This window comes from Hylaeus volcanicus, chromosome 3 (assembly GCF_026283585.1).
Source record: "Hylaeus volcanicus isolate JK05 chromosome 3, UHH_iyHylVolc1.0_haploid, whole genome shotgun sequence".
Classification (NCBI taxonomy): domain Eukaryota; kingdom Metazoa; phylum Arthropoda; class Insecta; order Hymenoptera; family Colletidae; genus Hylaeus; species Hylaeus volcanicus.
Genome location: NC_071978.1, coordinates 498,637 through 519,116, shown reverse-complemented (window position 1 = coordinate 519,116; position 20,480 = coordinate 498,637). Strand labels below are relative to the sequence as shown.

At 36.2% G+C, this 20,480-nt stretch overlaps 3 protein-coding genes and 1 long non-coding RNA gene across 15 annotated transcripts; 2 read left to right on the top strand and 2 right to left on the bottom strand.

The window, feature by feature from the left end:
• The first annotated feature begins 528 nt into the window (after positions 1 to 528).
• LOC128874173 (equilibrative nucleoside transporter 4) lies at positions 529 to 5,258 on the top strand. 2 transcript variants are annotated; one of them, XM_054118619.1, is made up of 10 exons: positions 529 to 912; positions 1,561 to 1,715; positions 1,790 to 1,918; positions 1,992 to 2,066; positions 2,169 to 2,392; positions 2,460 to 2,496; positions 2,646 to 2,813; positions 2,913 to 3,100; positions 3,181 to 3,421; positions 3,490 to 5,258. In XM_054118619.1, exons 1-10 carry the CDS (start codon positions 743 to 745, stop codon positions 3,870 to 3,872), a joined length of 1,770 nt encoding a protein of 589 aa, XP_053974594.1. In that variant the 5' UTR covers positions 529 to 742; the 3' UTR covers positions 3,873 to 5,258. The 2 variants fall into 2 exon arrangements, with proteins under 2 accessions (XP_053974594.1, XP_053974593.1); XM_054118618.1 differs by having other exon boundaries at positions 2,460 to 2,571.
• Positions 921 to 1,944, bottom strand: LOC128874180 (uncharacterized). The gene is made up of 3 exons (XR_008456595.1): positions 1,812 to 1,944; positions 1,508 to 1,722; positions 921 to 1,430 (listed from the first exon to the last, which is right to left on the bottom strand). It is a non-coding gene; the product is annotated as an uncharacterized LOC128874180 (long non-coding RNA).
• A 137-nt stretch (positions 5,259 to 5,395) lies between the features above and the next one.
• Positions 5,396 to 20,429, bottom strand: LOC128874172 (serine/threonine-protein kinase MAK-like). 10 transcript variants are annotated; one of them, XM_054118617.1, is made up of 13 exons: positions 13,706 to 13,886; positions 13,332 to 13,586; positions 12,661 to 12,875; positions 10,649 to 12,600; positions 10,185 to 10,437; positions 9,986 to 10,107; positions 9,367 to 9,579; positions 8,907 to 9,254; positions 8,678 to 8,839; positions 8,249 to 8,458; positions 7,932 to 8,165; positions 6,971 to 7,182; positions 5,396 to 6,832 (listed from the first exon to the last, which is right to left on the bottom strand). In XM_054118617.1, the coding sequence occupies exons 5-13, from the start codon at positions 10,344 to 10,346 to the stop codon at positions 6,720 to 6,722; spliced, it is 1,776 nt and encodes a 591-aa protein (XP_053974592.1). In that variant the 5' UTR covers positions 10,347 to 10,437; positions 10,649 to 12,600; positions 12,661 to 12,875; positions 13,332 to 13,586; positions 13,706 to 13,886; the 3' UTR covers positions 5,396 to 6,719. The 10 variants fall into 10 exon arrangements, with proteins under 10 accessions (XP_053974592.1, XP_053974591.1, XP_053974590.1 ...); XM_054118616.1 differs by having other exon boundaries at positions 6,986 to 7,182; positions 7,896 to 8,165; positions 13,706 to 13,880; XM_054118615.1 differs by having other exon boundaries at positions 7,896 to 8,165; positions 13,706 to 13,876.
• On the top strand, positions 14,140 to 19,999 carry LOC128874177 (guanine nucleotide exchange factor for Rab-3A-like). Of its 2 annotated transcripts, none has more exons than XM_054118622.1 (8): positions 14,140 to 14,387; positions 15,151 to 15,463; positions 15,537 to 15,797; positions 15,874 to 16,109; positions 16,210 to 16,593; positions 16,678 to 16,780; positions 16,861 to 16,927; positions 17,328 to 19,999. In XM_054118622.1, exons 2-8 carry the CDS (start codon positions 15,236 to 15,238, stop codon positions 17,405 to 17,407), a joined length of 1,359 nt encoding a protein of 452 aa, XP_053974597.1. In that variant the 5' UTR covers positions 14,140 to 14,387; positions 15,151 to 15,235; the 3' UTR covers positions 17,408 to 19,999. The 2 variants fall into 2 exon arrangements, with proteins under 2 accessions (XP_053974597.1, XP_053974598.1); XM_054118623.1 differs by having other exon boundaries at positions 14,151 to 14,387; positions 15,555 to 15,797.
• Positions 20,430 to 20,480: the final 51 nt, after the last annotated feature.

The window sequence follows — 20,480 nt, the reverse complement described above, 5'->3', positions numbered from 1 at the left end:
AAATTTATTATTTTTATGAATAGTTAATACAGCATTAATTATTGTCCCTTTATCGAGTGGCGCCATCTATCGGCGGTACTGGGAACTATTTTCACTACAAACTTGGGCATTTTCCCACCGATGGCGCCACTAAAAAACTAATATTTAAAAAAAATGATAAATTTTATTATTACAATTTATTTTTTTCAGCATCTTCTTAGAATACAGAGAGATTTTTATGTTACATAATGAAATGGTATCATTAATTCCATGAAATATTATCGATAAATAACAATGATAAAACAATAAGCTCGAGAACGTAATGATTGTTCAATCCACGCAAGATACGTTGGTCGATCAGTGCTTATAGGAGACAGATCAGAGATATCCACAGCTACATAAAAATTACGTTGGTTAATAGTAAACAGATCTCCAGGTACAAATGTAAATGAATTATAGGGTTATTCGAATTCGCCGCTAGGACGGCGGCGGGGTACGCGATGCGCGCGCAGAAATCAATGCCGCAATTTTCAAAGCATGCGCTCGGACGCGCGACAATGATCGCGTCCATATTACGCGTAAAGAAATAAATAAGGTAGTGATCAGATACAATTAACCGATCGACGGGAAGTGTATGGTGCGGTACTCGGTGAAGTTAGGTGAAAAGAACTGACCGTCCAAGTTCACGTTGAACGATGGACTCGTAAAACGGTCAGCGGCTTCGTTCTTTCACGATCGTTCTCGGCAAAACGTCACGGTTAACATGGATGAGAATTTGAGCCGTGGCTATGTACAGTTAGGGAAAGCGAGAGGCATGAATGAATTTAAATTTTCCAACGGGTTCACTCATCTGTCGCCGCCGGTCGACAAACGCAACTTTATCTACTTCGCCCTTATTCTTGGCGGTATAGGATTCCTTTTGCCGTACAACAGGTCACGCCGCAATAAGACACTATCTTACCCCGTGTGTCGGCAATCGAATGTCAAAGACCTTTGTTGTTCCTGTAATTTACGTTTTTGTCTTGAGAACCAGTAGAACCAGCGTTGTCCCGTGTAATCAGTTTTCTGCATGATAATATGAACAATAGTACATATATAATCGGTATAATCGTGATACCATCTACGATAGTTCTGTTATATGTTTGTTTTTGTTTGTATTTGGTGTATGATTTGTTTTCCTAGGATACATGTTTTTATTTGGAAAATAAAACACGAGTAACAATATATTCTTATGTTGATGGCATGCATTTATGTTTATTGATCATTGTTTGCTTAATTATCCATAGTAAGCGCTGATTGTTCACTGTAAAATTCAAAGGTTGTCAAGATACTTAGATAAGCATAATCGTGATAATATCCACGGTAGTTCTGTTTATATAATACGTCTATTATATGTTTCGTTTTGTTTGTATTTGCTGTATGTTTTGTTTTCGTAATTTGCCGTTTGTATACTGAAAATAAAACACACGCATTTATGTTTACCGGTCGTTGCTTGCTTTATTATGCATAATCTACGCTGATCGTTTACCTTACATTCAAACATTTTCAAAATGCTTTAACGTCGATATTCACCTCTGACAGCTTCATCATAGCGGTGGACTATTTCCAAGCGAGATATCCTGGAACTACCGTAATATTTGATATGTCGGTAGTTTACATTACCATGGCCTTCTTTGCAGTTTTTGCAAATAACATCTTGGTTGAAACGCTATCCTTAAACACGCGGATAACATTTGGTGAGAACTGAAAACGAATGCAACAACCGTTACTTCTTTCACCACGTATTATTACTTTTATTTTTTATTTTCAGGATACTTGGTATCGTTTGTCACCTTAAACTTTGTCGTGATATGCGAGATCTGGTGGGAATTCTTCGCCGTTACCACTTCGTATACGATTAATTTAGTCGCTGTTGCTGTAGTGTCCCTTGGATGCACAGGTAAACATTGGCTGTGTCGATAATTGCGCGCGATTGATTAACAGACTAATATTAAATTACTTGTAAATTGCAGTTCAACAGTCGAGCTTTTACGGATACACGTCTATGCTTCCCAGTCGGTACACTCAGGCGGTAATGACTGGTGAAAGTGCGTAATTTGAAACTTTAATCGATAAAGAAGAAAACTATAATAAAATATTTTTAAATCTAATGATTCTTTTTTTTTTTTCTTTTTCTTCTTCTTGTAAAGGTATCGCCGGTCTCTGGGTCTCCCTAAATCGAATATTTACAAAGTCCTTGCTTAACGACGAGCGCGGTAACACATCCATGTTTTTTCTTATGTCGAACATAACCATCCTGATGTGTTTCGTGTTACACCAAGTAGTTCGCAAAACCGACTTTGTGCAATTCTATATAACGTTATGCCAAGAAAGAAATCGAATTACATTGGAACCGACGGAAGACGTTGGCCTGGTATGCATCGAGTATCGTTCAAGTAAATAATAAGAAACTGTACTCATTAAACATTCTTCTAAACTAGATGGATCCTTTGGATCAAGTCGGGGACCCTTCGAAAGGTCAGTATGGAGTCCTAAAAATTCAAACTAGTCCTTTAGGAAACGAATCCGCGAGCGGAAATACTGATTTCAATGGTAAATTGTTCACTTTTGGTTGATCAAACGGAAGTATGTATTTATTAACGTCGATTGCATGTTTCAACTGCTAGGTGGGAATCAGTATTCGGCATTTTCGTTCAGTAACCCCGTGTACGAACCCAGCGCGCCGTCAGGAAATCCTCCTGGCAGCGCTGGTCCCACGTACAAAGTCGAAGACGTTGTTGTCATGAGGGGAGCGTATGGTACTCAGACCAGTAAACCGTGGCCAGAAATTAAACGTATGTTTTTCAAAAGGCTCGAGTTCAATGAAAATATAATTAACCAATTTGTTTGATTGGAGAAAGCATCTGTTAATAAAATGTATAAAATTTCTTCAGGGGGTTTACTCGCAAGGCTCGAAGTGGCGAAAATAATATTTCCATACATGTCGAGTATCGGAGTGGCATATTGCGTCACGCTCTGCCTATATCCTGGTATTATGTCCGAGATCATTTCTTGCAAGCTTGAGTCGTGGATGCCGGTGATCTTGATGACGGCGTTTAATGCCTCTGACGTGTTGGGCAAGGTACCACAATCACGATTAACTCTTTGTCATATATTATAAATTTAAGCTTAAACATGATATATATATATTTAATGTTTCAGCTGCTTGCATTGATACCTTACGACTGGAAACGCATTCAATTGCTATATTTTTCGAGTGTTCGAATCATACTGATTCCCTTGTTCCTGCTATGCGCGCTACCAAGAGGTGCTCCCATTCTCTCTGGCGAAGAGTATCCATTATTATTTTCTTGTCTACTCGGTGTGACGAATGGTATCGTTGGTTCTGTACCAATGATGCAAGCACCTACCAAAGTTCCAGAAGGTCATCGCGAACTAGCAGGTACTTCTGACTTTGTCATTAACTATAATTCATTTTAATAAGTTACTTCTATACCTTTGGTTATTCAGGTAACATCATGACTTTGTCGTACATCACGGGTCTAACTGTTGGCTCGTTTTTGGCATACATGATGGACACGTGCTTTGGAGTACCAATTCAAGCCAAAGATGTATGCTCCAAGATAATAAAAACAACAGCGATGCCAGTTAACAATACGACGTCAAGTATTTTTATAAACGCTGTGTCTTCCACTTTGCCGACGATAGAAAACGTTACACCAAAGATAAAAACTACCGTGAATGTATTGTCAACTCTCTTAACGTCTACTTTAGTTTATAATACTACTGTCAGTACGTTAACTACTGGCATCATAACGGCGTCTACAACTGCATCTCCTAAACTATTAATTAATGTTACTGCTTCCGTCAATAACGCGATTTTACAACACTAGGACACGCATGTTTGTGTGCTGTGTTGAATCTGGTGCTTTCTATAAAGTTATCGAAACCAGGAATTATGTGAGAGGATATTTTAATCACTCGTCATTTTGTTTGTTAAATCGTAGCGTTTTCTGTAGGAATTTAAATCGAATGTCTGAGGGAATTTGAAGTCGATTTAAAACGATCGGTTATTAGAATTTATCGCCAGATTGAACACACACACAAAAGTTGAGGCTCTCTATGATTCCCATGTACTCGTATTCACAGCAACTACTTTATTTGATCTCTTAACAACTTAGTAATCGATGGACATGCTTTCAACGATTAATCGAGCATGCAATTGAACGAGAGTCAATACAAAAATAACAATGGAGCAATATTGAATCGAGTTGAAATTACATTTAACGAACGTTCCTTTAAATTATATGATTAGTTTAACGAAATGCTTGAACATTTTGTAACATAACGTGTGCTAGACACTCTTTGAATCTATGATTATATCACACTTAATTTTCTTAAAAGATATTGTGCCTTTCATACCGTTGTGAATAATTTAATTGACCATTGCTTATTACGTATCGTTGTTAAATGCAAGGAAATTTCAAATGTATAGCTATAATATTCGTTGCAAATGGGAAAAAGAATGAATGTCTTTTAATCCTTAAATAGCATATCGACAAATAACTATCATCTGGCAGAGACGATTTTCGAGGATCCTAATTGACACGTGAATTTATACTGTTGAAACTAATACTTGTTAGGGTCTCTGCCTGTCGAAAAAGAAATGCTATTAAAACGAACGATAAGATTAAATTCAGTCCGATATCGTTTAAGGATTAAATCGAATTTTTTGGAGCATGTTAAACGTTTTATTTATTAAGTGATACTCGTTATTTTGAATTTATCTAGAACTGTCGGGAAGGACTAATAGAGACTGTGGAATAGGAGTCCTTCCTGGTAGTTCTAACGCGTGCGGAACTTGTTAGGTCAGTGGTCGAGGAATAGGAAATTTACGCGACGAAGTTATCGTGTAAGTACAATCTGTACGAAATTGTTATACTTATGCGTGAACAGTTGATATATAAATATAAGATACGTATACTTAACACGCGTACTTCCGTATAAGGAAAAAAAGAAGAGTACTTGTTTCTTTCGAGAGCGCAGTTTTATCTATGTTACGAGCCCAAACATGGCCAAGATATTTGGGCTTCTTCATGGTTAATACTAACTGAGGTTTCGATGTTTAAGCCGTGTCTTTTGAGCAAGATTCAGCTGTCAAATAACGCTCTAATATTGCCTCAGTTAGCGTCAATATCAACTATATTCACAGTTGTGTGGGAGATTATAATCAAATTTTCAATCTTTAAATCATAATAGAATTAAAATAATTAAAAGTGGTAGAATGTTTGATTTCTCTTTTAAAACCAAATCGTATAATGAAGCTCATCCAAGCTCGTGAATTAAATGGACTTGAACGAACGTAACTGGTGAATCGTGCGAGGCACGTTAACTCGGAAGCATTTTTACGAGCGTTCCGATGGATTACTTCAAGTATAAAATCGTCTTACATTAATGGATAAATGTATATGCGTAATATATTAACAATATACCACCCATCCAAACAGCTTACAGATATATTTCGTATATTTAAAGAAAACTTAGAGGTCGTTTAGACGAATCACGCAAGAACTGCATAGATTTCTTGCCTAATACATACATCAAACATGAAATAACGCAAATTAATCATATCAATTTTCAGTTTGTTCTTCATCGACAGTATGACAGTTAATTCTAGTATGGTGGTTGTTTCGTACAATATTTCTAGCATACGTAAATGTCGATACCACGTTAAAAGCGATAATGAAAGATGGGAGGAGGGACGACTCGACTCCATCTGTTAGGTACCTTACTTTCACATATCCATATCGAAGACTTTGAACAAGTTTTTTAACAAATTTAAGAATGCGATGTCAGAATTTAGGAATTTGGGAGCTGATATGTACAAATTCTTACGAGTAGAGATCATTTTCAAACAGATTTTTTCACGACACGTTCCTTTGCGAAATATTTTTATGAAACAATCTAATTTTACAGCAACATCACAGGGAGGATATACTTCAGTGAACATTTATTACGCAATAGTAGTATATTTTTTATTACTTTTAACTTATATCGTAAACATATAAATTCCGAAATATACCTATCAAAACTATATAAAAAAAAAATACTTCAAGGGTAAAACTTATTACAAAGGGAAACGTATTAAAAATATTCATTTGTAAGACAACTAAAGTTACGGTAGTTAACGAAATGAGTGAGGTATATGATTATGAATGTACAGTATAAGTATGCTTCTTAAAGATTGTGTGTAGAAAATATGAAAAATTGTTTTGTTTTGTATCGTATTTTTCATCATAGTGTACTATCCTTGAACATTATATCTGACGTGACATGGAGTAATTATCTGGACAGACCTTGATATGCACACAATAAAAAAACTACAATCGATTATAAAAAGAAGGGTGAATATAATTGATCTTAACGTTAATCAGAAGTTACTCCATATCGCAATTAATCAATATGTACAAATAATAAATATGTATATATATATCTCTCTCTACACACATACATATATATATATGTATATGTATATTATTATAATTAATATACCTTATTCGATTATTAAATTAGTAAATTAATTCTTTCATCTTATTGTTAGCATTCGAATCGTTTTTTAAGATTCCATTTGCTATGTCTTCTTTATAATGCAATTAAGTGATAAATATCATTCTATCACAGTTGTAGTTACCTTAAGAAAATGAATAGACTAAGAACAATATGTAACAGTTTTAAAACAGTCATTTTAGATACTTAGCAGCCCAATCTGTTCGACCGTGAAGGCTTCCGCTACCTTTTGCGTTCATCACGTTTCCGTAAATACCTGGTTGAAGCGTTGCTTTGTTCGTAGCTTCTGTTAAATGAACGAATTGTTATTAACACCTATGAATCTTTTACTACGTGCGAAAATATCGATCGTAAGTTTACTGTTGTTCAAATTTCGTCGTCGATGCTGCGCTATTGAATTTTGAAATTGACTTCAAATACTCACTAATACTTTGCGTACCGTAAACGCTGGGATAAGGCAACCTCAAGGTCTGGTCTGTAATGTAACGATTTCTCGGAAGGTAGAACTGCTTCGTTTGAGTTTCGATAGAGTTCCTGGGCACCCAAAAGGAGTCTGTGAATTCCTCGTACTTCTCCAATGACTGCCCAACTAAGTTCCGCATTAACCTAGGTTGGTTCGAGTCGAAGTCACCGTTTCTTCAAGAGCAAAACAGAGTAAGTATATTAGAAATACGAAGAAAACAATCGATGCTTGGATACGAGGAAATAGAAATTATTTTATTGAACACTTTGAACGTACAATAGAATTTAGAAATACAGCGGAAGAAACAAATTGAGAGGGCCATCATTCGCATTTTTCATCATTCTTATCAGATTGAACATTTCTGTGTCAGAAACGAAAAGGGATACTCGATTACAAAAAAAAGGTATCGAGGCATGTTCGATAAATGTTACACAAACACTTCCAGTATTCCATTTGAAATATTTGATCTAGATATAAAAATGGCGATGTAAAAATACTGTTACAAAATCTGTGTAAAATAACGAAACGTTGAAGAATCTTAATGACCAATATGCATCGCGAGTACATTCTGCACGTAATCTCAAGACAGACGTTACAAACGAACAGCGTAACTTGAAATACGAAGTTCGACACATTCATTATACAATAAGGAATCCTCGATACTTGGACTTTTAATTGCAACGTGCAAATATGGATAGCGTTAGGAGATATTTTCAAAGATTCCAAGATGAACGTTTTGCGAGATCCCTTTACGAGAAAGTTAATCAGGTATGCGAAATGCTCGTGCAGTTTCTTCTGCCAAAGCAGACATCCGACCAGTATGTATCCCAATATTATCAGTAAAGTGGGGTTCAGGATTCGCTTTAGGTTTCGGAACTTTGGATACCTGGACGACAAGCTTGTATTCGGCCCAGCGACGTACCGAGCGACGCTGAGGTAGTGCTGTTTCGCTGAAGCTTTTCGACCGTTCTTGTAATTCGATTGCGACTGATTCCAGTGCATTGGAGCAGATTCGTTCCATGCTGGCAGCGTCCAGTTCCCGTTGCTCTGCTTCGGATTGTCTGGTAAATAATTGGCGTTCCAATTGGCACGGTTCTCTTTGTACACTCGTTCGGGGGCAAGCTTTACGTTCACGTTCTCGGGAACGATCTTGCTTCTGACGTGGACAATCAAGGATTAAATTATACTAATCGCGAGGCAGACGAGATCCAGTTTGATTACGAAATTCGGGCAACGCACCCCAGAAGCTCGGCAAAATCGTCCTCGTCCCACTTCGGGGGATTACTTTTGCGCACGTAATTGTTATGATTCAGTAGAGGCAGCATCAACTGTTGCTGTTGCTGTTGCTGTTGCTGCTGCTGCTGCTGCTGCTGCTGTTGTTGTTGTTGTTGTTGTTGTTGTTGTTGTTGTTGTTGCTGCTGCGTCTGCACTATATTCTCTTGCGCTCTGCTACAATACAAATGGGTAATTATTACTCGTTACTCTCAGAGTTCGAATAAGACTTCATTTAATCACCTTAGATGCGCGAATTTCACAATTTCAATTGAATAAAGGAACGAATAAGCGTTACAAAAAACTGTCTAGGTAACGACTCGTTTGAAAGCTAAAGCTGGTGAAGAGACTCACGTACCCGATCGAAGACTCTAATCCATAGGTGGTGAATTTTACCTGGTTTCCAGCGAGTTGTCGAAAATGTCTTGGGAATAGTTGTACTGTTTCGAGACAGGATGTGGAAGATTCACTTTGTTCAGAACTAGATCTCGCTGAGACGCGACGCCAATCTTTTTACTGTTGATCACACGCGGACCGCTCACTTGAAAATATGGGTACCTGCGAATAGATCATTAAATAAACCCTGATCCTTGTTATTTGAACTATTTCTGACAAGCTAAGCTACCTCAGAGACTGCTGAGCTGTGGGTCTTTTTATAGGGTTCCACTGGAGCATGTCCTCCATGAACACCACAGCTTCCTGGCTAGCGTTCGGTATTAGAATATTCAACGATGTCCGAGTGAAGTTAGGAAACTTGAAGTTCATGGCGGCAGCTAACTGATATCCCTCAGGCCAATCGTCCTTTTCTGGAGTGCCAATTACAGAGCATATTTTAAAGATCTCGTCGATTTCGCTTTTGCCAGGGAACAGTGGTCGAAACGTGTATAATTCTGCCATAATGCACCCCACGGCCCAAATGTCGATTGGACTGTTGTAGGTCGTTGAATGGAGCAACACTTCTGGAGCTCTGTACCTGAAGTTGGTTTCATCAAGTGTTTAGAAGATCAAACTTGTTGTGTATCTTGTATTTAATCGTCGTTGCTTCAGCTAAAAGTGACTAGGATCATTTTAACTACGACTATTACCATCGAGTAGATACGTAGTCCGTGTAGGGTGGCCTTGACCGTATTTCCCTGGCTAATCCGAAATCAGCAATCTTCACCAATTCTGGTCCCATGCATAACAGATTTTCAGGTTTCATGTCGCGATGAAAGAACCCATGTTTATGCATGAAAGCTAGACCTTGTAACACTTGGTACACTATGTTTCGGATTACCGACTCTGGGAAGAGCTTGTCCCTGTTGTATAAGAAACTTGTAGTATCACTGTCTCGCAATATTTAACGTTGAGATATGACACTGAACTCTTCGATAATTAGAATTATCGTTAGGAGAAGGTAGCAAACCTTCGCAATTTTTTGCTTTACTCTCAGACATTAGTCAGGAGGAATACCTTCCTCCAACAATAATAATTAGACCGGGAATTTTTATGAAAAATAAAATATGTGTAATCGTACCTAGAAAAATTAAACTTAAATAAATATTTATTTTGCTCTGCAAATATCATAGTAGGAACTTTACTTTCAATCACTTTTATACGATTGCACACGGCTTCTTGCACATTACAATTTCCTATAAATTCATAAAAATCCGCGGTCTAATAATAATTCATTAAACCCTTGACACATGTAGATCTGTATCCTACCTATCCTTCATCAACTGATACAGATTTTCTTTCATGTACTCGAAGACAAAGTAGAGCACGTCGTTCTCCCGTATCACTTCCTTCAATTTCACCACGTTCGCATGACTGAGTTTTTTCAAAGACTGGAAGGAAGTAGTAGTTAATCGTTAACGTTCTATCATTCAGTGTTTTAGGCAAACAGATCGCGAATCCTTCTTACTTTCACCTCGCGCAGATTCATGGCTTCCTCCCAGGAATAGTATTTCCTCTTCATTCGTTTTATAGCAACCTTCTCCCCCGTGTCGATTCGTTCTCCAAGTACGACGGAACCGAAAGTTCCATCGCCTAATTGATTCAGCGTTATGTATCGATTCATCGTCATTTGCGCTAGGTTTAGTGAAAACGGTCGGAATAGCTTCGGCTTGTCAGCTGGATCGTTTTATCAGGATGCTGCTCCTGCATTATATCAACACCTACAAGATGGATTTTTACGCTTATTAACACGTTGACTGGCAGATCAATGCTCGGTGAACATTTCTATTGAGATTAAATTATTAGATAAATTATTATCAGAGTTAATTTTTTTCCAATTAGAAGAAGACTGCTCTAAGTAAACGATATCTTTAATGGAAGTATTTATCGCGATCGAGGTATGTTTGGATAATGAATGAATTGCTCGATTACCGTATTCTACTATTTCTGACCACGGCACACGTGAATGTGCGTTTGATTGTTTTGATCATGCAACATCGGCTCGTCTACGTGTGGCCATTAATACGGAATGCGCGATGACCTTTTCTGGTTAATTTACAAGATATCGATTGGTGCCAATAGTTTACTTTGGTGGGCCATGATGGATTGCCTTCATTCTTTCAAAAATAGTCAAACATGTACTGTATCCTCTAAATAACACTTTTGTCAACCCTAGGTTCGGTTTCATAGACCTTTCACGAGTTCTATAAATCGCTAATGAAAGCATAATCTAAAAATCTAAATGAAGAAACAAAACAATCTAGAGTGAGTTAAATCCAAGTCTTATTGTCGTTACACCATGACCCTAGTCTATAGACCAACGACCAGTAAAAACATCAAATTGTTACAACAATTCAGATCGATTCTGCTTTGGACTTTGTCTGTCCTTGAACGACCTTTCCTCGTGGGCCATTGGCCTTATCGTCAGAATCGAGCTGTAACATTTCTTTTCAATAAAACATACCGAATAACCAACATGTACAGTTAAACTATGAAACAATTAATTTCTATTCGATCGCATAGGTAATAAACGGCATCGTTAATGGATAGACTATCATGTTTGTACGATCTCGGAATATATTTTGTCGACATCGACGGGTTGGCCACCCTGCGTATCGGTGCAAGATCGATAAAAGTATAGCTGTACTTAAACTTTCTATAGGTTCGTCAAAGGTTCAGGGTAAAAGTTTAATCTTGTCGCTAACGTTAAAGCCATCGACTGGGTAACGCTGTAATACCGTTCGTAAAATATAAAAAAGCACAATAGGGGTGCCCGCGTATACCACGGAACCTGCTGGTCACTGGGATATGCATGTTGATAGCTTAATTTCAGTTTCTTCAAAATGATAACGCTACTTATTTCATCGATCGGCGGATTCTGCTAAAGACACGTGGACTCTTCGCCTTTTACATTGCGAGCAATTACTCAAATTGTAGCGCATTCGAACTTTACTCCAGTCGTATGAACTTTCCTGAAATGAAGTACTTTTTTTTTTTTTTTTTTTTTAATAGCCTTACTCCAAGAGGATGGCCTTTATTCATTAATCCTACAAAAGACAGTAGTCTGAGATTATACGATGAGATAAAATTGTCCTTTGATCGAGAGTTTTGAAGGAGTAACGTAATTCGTGAATGTCGCCAGAGGCCATCTTCTTAGGACAGGGTTATATATCTAATACCCTGTATTTCTAATACAGCGTGCCAAGTACGACACGACTTTCTTAGACGTTTAGCATCGTATGACGTAAAACGATAGTCCATCAACCGTTTCAAACGACCATACGATAACCCAGTTATGTCCCGAAAGGTTTAACAAATGACTTTGTCCTACAGCACAAGAACACCGCCGAGTGGCCTGGTCAAGATTAGCATTTTCTTAACGCTCGCATGCAGCCAATCTCCGCAGGCCAGTCAGACATGCGAGGGTATAGATTTTCTCCAGTCTCGCAACCCAAGAAATGACGTATTGAAAAACGTATGCCAAGTGTCATTAAAACACTAGGAAAAGGAAAAATAATGTTTCCAAGAAGAATAAAATTGTTCCATATCGGAGGCTTCCAAAACTTGCTCAAAGATGTTTTACCAAGATTAATAAAATTAATGAATATCAGTTATTAAAGTTAATCGAATGTTTGTGTTATTCATATTTCTCCAGGTGGAAAATGTTCTTTCACACCTGCCTTGGATTCGCGCCTCCTCTACTTGAAATCTCCTCTATTTTGAAGACCCTGTTCTATATTATTTGAAATAATTATTCTATTGAGGAAGAATAACACATTCGTCTGCGAATGGTTTTACCAGGAACTCCAGTGATAAGGATTTATCGATGCTATTTTGTGCGTAGTTGCTAAACCGGAAGTGCCAGGAAGGGTGCCCACGGTTACCTAAAAATAGGTCAGTGCTCGAGAAAAGCGACAATTTCGAATAGCTTCAATTCTACTTACGAAGAAGTTCGCAACGCGAATCACCAGCATTCCACGTACTTGACTACCTTTCTGCGCAACGCTCGCTTGCAAACTGTTAATCGAGCGGCCATGCTTCGCCGTGTAGCCATGGTTACAAATACTAACCGAAACTCCAACCAACACAGGTTGTTCCTCGACCAACCCGCATCTGAGCTGCCACTGTGTTAGTTCCAGTTAGTACTATGATTATGTACCTAGAAACATCAATCAATGTTAAGGTTCATTCAAAAACAAACATTCCATTTCATTCGTGTCGCCAATACTTTTTACAGAAGATGATGTTACGATGGATTTATAATAGGTTATAAATCCAATACAATTATTAGAATTTCTTAAATACGCTTGTTAGGATTGGAATACCAAATCTGCGCTGAATAAACATTTCCCGCTTGGATTTTTCGCGGCACACAGTTTCATAGAGACTGGTATCGTCACCTAACGGCGAGGGGATTGCACTATTCTTCTAGCTTGAATGTTTTAACATCGTTTGGAAGTAGGTCTATTTGGAACAAATTCGTAGAATAGCCCTTATCAAAAAGCTAGGAGTTACAAGCTTGTTAAACTTGTTATACGATGTTAAACTATATATATGTAGATAGAAAAGTAGAGTATGTAATGTTGGTAAAAATGGATCTAATATCGGTACATACATACAGGAATTGGTGTCAGATGGTGCTGCTTGTATCATAAAATTAGTTTCTGCAAATTAGCCTCGCAAAGTTAACTGTTTTTGTCATCAAAGTAGGTCAACTGGTTATCACACTAATGTCGACCATACAAAATTGATAGGCATCCATCTCGATGAAAACCTTCTAGTTAAAGCTGGCATTGGGCAGATTGAGATCATAATGTCGCGAAATAACATTGAAATCTTACAGGAGTATGGTAGAACTGACCTAGAAACCCTTCCAACCATATACAAATCTCTAATTAGGTTACGAGTAGATTACGCTTTCTCTTTTCTCCAAATAAGAGACAGTTAATATAAACAAATAAAATTAAAATAAAAAGAGGGAGGACTAACCAGCGTGACACTTTGAAATGTCTGTTGTATGCGACTGTATGCGACTGACGACTCGCACAAGTTATTTAATAATTTATATCAATGGTAATCGGCGTGGTTAAAACCAAATGTCTAGTAACATTGCAAGGTGAACGCATGATTTGGTACGTTTTGTGCTGAAAAGTTCAAAGCACTCCGAATTTTGTTAACTCGTTACTTATTAGCCCGCGTTCGACTTCGAGATCTCGCGATGCATATCGTTGAAAGTTTTAGCCGTGCAGGCATCTCGTGATGCAGTAACGCCATCAAACGCCATCTAACGTGTCAGCCGTGCACAAGTGGAAACTTGTTGCCACGAAGGAGAAAGGGATCCATTTGACATACCGTATTCCCCTGAAACGGAACGAATTAACGCCGCCAATTGTAGCTGATTGTACTTGGTCTGTGGTAGTAGAAGCGTTCAGCAGTAGGTAACCTGTGGCGCTTGAAAGTTCATTCATTCCGTTGTTGACCGTGTTCAGTCGGGCCGTGTTGCGGGTCGTTGAAAGGTGATGGCTGGCGCGTGTCGTGGTACGGTGACACGAAGTTGACATATTGCGCGAAAACGGTATCAAACGTGTCTTCATCCTTCTCTCTAATATCATTTTATGATCCCCGTCGTATCCACTAATGGCAGGAGAGTTGTGTAAAGAGAAGTTCACGGGTAAGCTGTATTTAGATGCTCCCAGTATATAGAATCCATAGCAACTTTGGATCGATACGCTGATTCTCTTGATGCCGATGAATCCTTTTCACCGCGGATGCTGTTTCGTATTCTTTTGTTCTAGCGTGTTCGAAATTTAATTTTTCCCATTTCTACTGCCAACGGAAGGTTTCTTATTCGTAAAGATCAAAGAGTACGTAACGGAATAGTACTGTCCGTGCTCGTAATTACGAAGATGAGCTACTATTAATTAAGTTGTTCCGTTATGAGAGGCATACAAAAGAGACGTCTCTTTTGTTGAATAGATTCGACGAAATTTCATAAAACGAAGGCGTGTCGTTTGGACCAATTAAAACAATTACCGTGACATGACGTCAAGAAAATATTAACGGGAATTGGTAGCTTTTCTCCTTGAATTTTTAAATATAGATATTAAATATCAGATGTCATTTGTCATGTTCCCAGCATTCTATGTTGTAAAACTTAATTTTATGTTGGAGAGAAAGCGTTAAAAACATGATTGCAGTCACAAATTGACCATCCTGTGAAATATATACGATAAAACTATTTTTAGTGTCATTTCTTTTTATAGACCTAGAGATCCACATACGTATGCAATTGTGTAACGCATCCATAATTATTTTAAAACCATTTCTTCGAGTCCTTAATTTAAACATCTTCCTTTTCTAAATAAACTTTTATATATTACTGTACATTATATTTCAATCAAAGAGCATCTATTTTCAATGTCTGATCCGTTTAGTTCTAGTTCAACCAAGATTGATCCTTCGCTTGCATACACCGGAAAGCTCCACAATGTTCTATTGCAATATTGAAAGTCATCAAGGATGGAAGATAGAAAACTCACAATGTCCTGTGACATTCTGGCAAGGTTAAATGAGACTGAACAGAATCTCTTTGAGAATCAAAATCACTGTATAAAGCCATTACCAATTACATTTGATCAAGTGGATGCTGAGATTTTAATCAACAATAAAGATTCCATCAATGATTCAACAAAAACCAACTGCTGTAATACCTCTTCAAAAATATCATTACCTTCAAAGGATACCCAGGTAACTTCCTTCATTGATATTTATAGGTTCTTTAACTTTTGGAATATTTACTTCAAGTTCTCATATCATACAGACTTTTTTTCTTTTTCAGAACTCTAAGGAAAAAGAAGAGGCATGTTCTACAAAAAAAACTATTCAGCCACCCTCGCCAACTACTCTACAGTGGGGTAGGGCTATAGCTGAAGTAAAAGAACATGCTGTAGCAAAATTACAAGATGAACTTAAGAGGGCTCACGAGGAGTTGAAACTCAAGGATGAAGAAGTTACAAGACTTTCAAGAATCAAACAAGATGTTGAAGCTGAATTGGAGGAACTCACTGCCAGCCTCTTTCAAGTAAATCTCGACATTTACATTCTTTACAAGAATATACAATTACCAAAAATAATGTAAAATTTATTATACGCGATAGGAGGCACACAATATGGTACGAGAAGCAAATGTGCGGCAAGCCACCGCGGAGCGCCTATTGGAGGAAAGTCGTATGAAAGCTGAGGTTTTGGCTGCTGAAGTGGCAGCTCTAAAGACATTAGTATTAACTTCAACGCCTGCTAAACCGAACTTTCATTTACATCCGCAGATCGATACGAAAAGTCGTCCGAATAGCGAAGATGGTCAACAAAGTCTTTTTGCAAGAAAACATAGAAGGTAAAAGCGCTTGAAACTTCGTTTTATGAATACAGTATGTACACTCATACATGGCAACGCTACGATATTCGAATTGAATCTTAAACGTTTCCGTTTCTAGGTCACCGTCGCATTTCAATCTAAAATACGGTCGAGAGAACTCACCGCCGGATTCTCCGCTAAAGGAACAAAGACCATCTTTACCATCGGATCGAGAGACTCTGGAAAGGGATTGGAAGAAAGACTTGGATAAGGAAAAGGATAAAGAATGCAAAGATTTTGGCCTTGAAGTTGATCCTAGAGTACATACAGAATTTCTTAAGTGGAAAGTCAGTCCGTGCGTAGACAAAGGCGATCCTTTTGTTGGTAGAATTTTTAAAGAAGACATCGACCTCTGCCTTGATTTCCCTAATAAAGAATTAGGTACAAAAGTTAGGCAAGCTGTTCTCGATGGTATCATCTTTATAGAAGCGATTAGTGACAAGACGAAATTCACTTTTCCAAAGTAAGTCGATTGCTGCAACAGAAAAACAATATCTTAAATATTATCTTATTGTATTGTAACAAATATTTGTTTTTTTTTTTTTAGAAAATGTGTACTGCTCGAAGCGCCGCGCCAATGTTATTATCGCATGAGATTCGGAGATCAAGAAAATCAGTGGTACAGCATATCACAAATTTGTCGTAATCGAGTAAGTCGTAAAGCTTCACGAGTAACATAATGTGACTTATAGAACGATGAAATAAATATAAAGTTAATACATTTTTATAGATCATAGCGGTCTGCGACTTCTTGAATTACCTGCGTTATATCGAGCGCGGCCTTGTCAAAAGCTCAGGTAAATTTTGCATTTAGATTTTATTTAGGATAACGAAAATAATGCACCGAAACAAACGAAATTAAGAAATGCTAATCGATAGTATTTTATTTAAATTTTAAGTGTGCGAGAAATTCCACGCGGTAATTTTTCTTCGCATGATTAAGTGGTAATAAAGGAATAGAAAATGACAGTTGATTTCATATGCTTGGAGTCAAGATAGAACAAAAGCCTTGGTTAGTTCTTAGTGTGTTTAATAGTTCAGATATTCGATCTCATTTTCGAAACTTATTTGAAAAATAAATTACAACTACGCAACGATGATACACGTTTCACTAAACCGAATGAATGGTATCATATACATACAGGACAAATAAGATCATACAGTTTCTAGAATTCAAATATGTTATTTTTGTTCCAGTTCACGATGTTTACTGGGAAATTACACGATTACGAAAGGAAATGGCATTTGCTCGTTTAGGCCTCGCATTGTCGTCTTAACGCTCTCTATGAAGGAGTTGTTCTAATCTTAAATGTAAAAAGATTAGGCCATAGATCTGTTATTATTCATTTACATCTATTAATTGTAGGTTGTTAACAATTTTAATCGTTCCGACTAGCCTTGATCTTTTTTTCTACTCACGATCGAGATTTTATAGAGTAAGTGTTAAAGTTTTAATGTACAAAAAGCTCTCAAATTCCTCTATTATAGGGTAAAACTCTCGCAACTTATTTAGAAACGTTTATACGAGCAAAAATCTCATTTACGATTATGGTTTCGAAAATGTCAAGTGCTATCTACGTTCTCGAACATAAAATGATAATGACTTTGTTAACGATCTGACTTTAATTATATAACATATTATTTTATTAACAGGCAGAAATATATTTTTGATCAGTTTCAAAGTGCAATGAAATATTTCTAAGATATTTGGGAACACGGTGCCTTTTGACTTATTGCTTATCGATAATACGCGGCTAGAGTTTAGTTTAAGCTTTGTAGTTAGCGTCAATTTACTCGCATCGCACAGAAAAAATATGCTATTATTTTTATAATTTATTGATAATTACGTTTTTTTTAGTCTGAAGGACTGTAGAGAGATAACTATCTTCTTGAGTTCAAAATTAATTTGGACCATGATACATAATGAAAATATGTATTATATATTTACACATTGATCCTTATTATTAAGTGTAAAACAGCTACACTGAATAACAGATCAACCATTTTTACGCTTTTTTGTGCTAACTATTACTGATCATAATGATTTTTAGCAGATGAGATTGCTCATTCCTAATTATTACGGGCTATAGTAGATCGAAAAAGAATCTCTTTTTTACGTTAAATAGTTCTTCGATTTGTATAGTTTTCATTTATTATATTTCGGAATTAATTCGTTCTCTTTTATTAAACATTTGTTCATTCCTGCGCTTAGCTAAAATTCAGAATTTATTGATTTCCATATTTGTACACAAACACACACACGTACCTTTGGACATTAAAAATTAGATTATTGAATTTTGTTAGAAAATCAAATATATTTAATTCAAAGAACAAAAACTTTTAAATGAAGATCGTCTTACATTAATTATCAAAGGACGTGCCGTTGAACATATTAAAATAATAAAATTATTTTAATATCGATTTCATAAAATGTAAGTATTTAAGATTTCGGCAAAATATTTAAAGGATGCCATACGTAAATCATTCATTAAAAATCAAAAAGAGAAATATCTATGTAAGGGTTGTACTTTGTAATAGTTTACAAGACGTAAAATAATTTAAAAATTGCTTTATAATCGTAATTTAAAAATTAATGATATTACGTTAGTGTGATACGAATCGAAGCATGAGTTTTGTCCAAAGGTACATAGTTTTTTTCTATAGAGAAAATTGTATTATATTCAATAGAAGAAATACGTTTTCTTCCATTACAAACATTAACTAGTACCTGGTAATTAGCGTACATATAAAAAATATATACTGTTAAGGATTTCACAAAACATTAAACATACATGTCATACAAGTACCACGCAACTAAAGTGATAAGAAATATTTCGAATTATTAACATTTGATGTGTGCCCCCTGGGTAAAAATATTTTTTGTTAATCTATCTAATTATTCAGACTTAAAGAAAAACGACGTACAGCTTATATGTTTTTATAAAACTGTTTCAATTAACGAAACATTTAATGCTATACTTCCATTGTTTATGCAAATCTTTAATTTGACTTTTAGATATCATCGAAATAAGACATTTGAGCTTTTTATTCTTTGATTACATATCGATTAAAGTAAACTATAGAATTGTTTTTATGCATACATACATACATATAAACAATTCATTATTAAAAATATGTTTCCTGTATATTAAAGGTGCTTTACAATAATTAATAAGAAAATAACTGTATAAAATACTTCCAAATATAAAACTCTTAGACTAATTTTAGAGAATATACTTGGTCTCTTAGTAAGTTTTGTACAATCAAATTTTTAAAAAATGTGTTCGCGTTACGTTCGCGTTACGTTCGCGTAACACGAACATTTTTTAGTACGAGATGATTTTCCTGAAAAGTGTACGTGCCACGAAAACAAAGGATTCCTAAAAAAAGAAAAAATAAATTTTATTTTTCCCGCGTAAATGTAGCGCAATGTACGCGAACGACGCTGTGCAACATTTCGAATTGATTCTTTGTAACCAATTTATAGTCGTTTAAATTGGAATAGAGTTGGACGTTATAATTACTGAGATCATAGAAAGTAAAAGTGTAATAGTGTTCATATTAAACAATTAATTAGAACTATTCTCAGTAGTACACATTCGAACTATTCATGGTTGCCAAAGAACGATGTTTATCAAGATATACATTGAATTTTGCCGTTAGATGTAATTTGTAGGCAAAGTCGTGAAAGTATGGTTACAAATGCAGAACGGCTAAAAACAGTTCACGCATAATTAGAAACATTTACATGTATTAGGATGATACCGAAGTGTATATTTGTTATTAAAAATCTCTATGCATTGTAATCGTAAATATTTTTTGACATTTGATTATTGATTAAATAAATCTTTGTTTTAATACTATCGAAATAGAGTTACGTTATTCCTTTACCTTTACATTCACCGACTTTTTCAAAAATGTACGAACGTCCCTCATCATAGCGATGTATTCACGCCATAATGATATCTTACTTCAAACGAGGCATTCGATTCTTTTTAATTTGATGAAAATGATTTATGACTCTTTAAGAACTTTTTCAATTTAAGAACATATCGTTTTTACACGTTTCTGTTTGATGCATGATGACGTAAACTAAATATAACGTATTAATCTCATTTTAAATTTCAAGATATCTTGAGATACGTACATATCTAACTGTTGTAAAATTCTTCCACGTCTAAAAACATCGGACCACCGTAGCACCGAACTTTTTATAATATAAAAATCTACACGATTCCGTTTAAACTGTAAAGTTCGAAAAACCGAATTATCCTTGTACCAACTAACGCTGGCGAATACAGAAAAGTGTGCGAGTGACATAATTGCGTAACACTTTTGCAAATTACCGCT

Coding starts and splice junctions, on each gene's coding strand:
- LOC128874173 (XM_054118618.1), top strand. CDS start 743: ATGGATGAGAATTTGAGCCGTGGCTATGTACAGTTAGGGAAAGCGAGA. Junction 2,814..2,912: donor ACCGTGGCCAGAAATTAAAC/GTATGTTTTTCA, acceptor AAATTTCTTCAG/GGGGTTTACTCGCAAGGCTC. Junction 3,101..3,180: donor CCTCTGACGTGTTGGGCAAG/GTACCACAATCA, acceptor TTAATGTTTCAG/CTGCTTGCATTGATACCTTA.
- LOC128874172 (XM_054118610.1), bottom strand. CDS start 10,346: ATGACGATGAATCGATACATAACGCTGAATCAATTAGGCGATGGAACT. Junction 10,108..10,184: donor TGAATCTGCGCGAGGTGAAA/GTAAGAAGGATT, acceptor ACTTCCTTCCAG/TCTTTGAAAAAACTCAGTCA. Junction 9,580..9,985: donor TATCAGTTGATGAAGGATAG/GTAGGATACAGA, acceptor CTTATACAACAG/GGACAAGCTCTTCCCAGAGT.
- LOC128874177 (XM_054118622.1), top strand. CDS start 15,236: ATGGAAGATAGAAAACTCACAATGTCCTGTGACATTCTGGCAAGGTTA. Junction 16,110..16,209: donor TTTGCAAGAAAACATAGAAG/GTAAAAGCGCTT, acceptor TTCCGTTTCTAG/GTCACCGTCGCATTTCAATC. Junction 16,781..16,860: donor CACAAATTTGTCGTAATCGA/GTAAGTCGTAAA, acceptor ACATTTTTATAG/ATCATAGCGGTCTGCGACTT.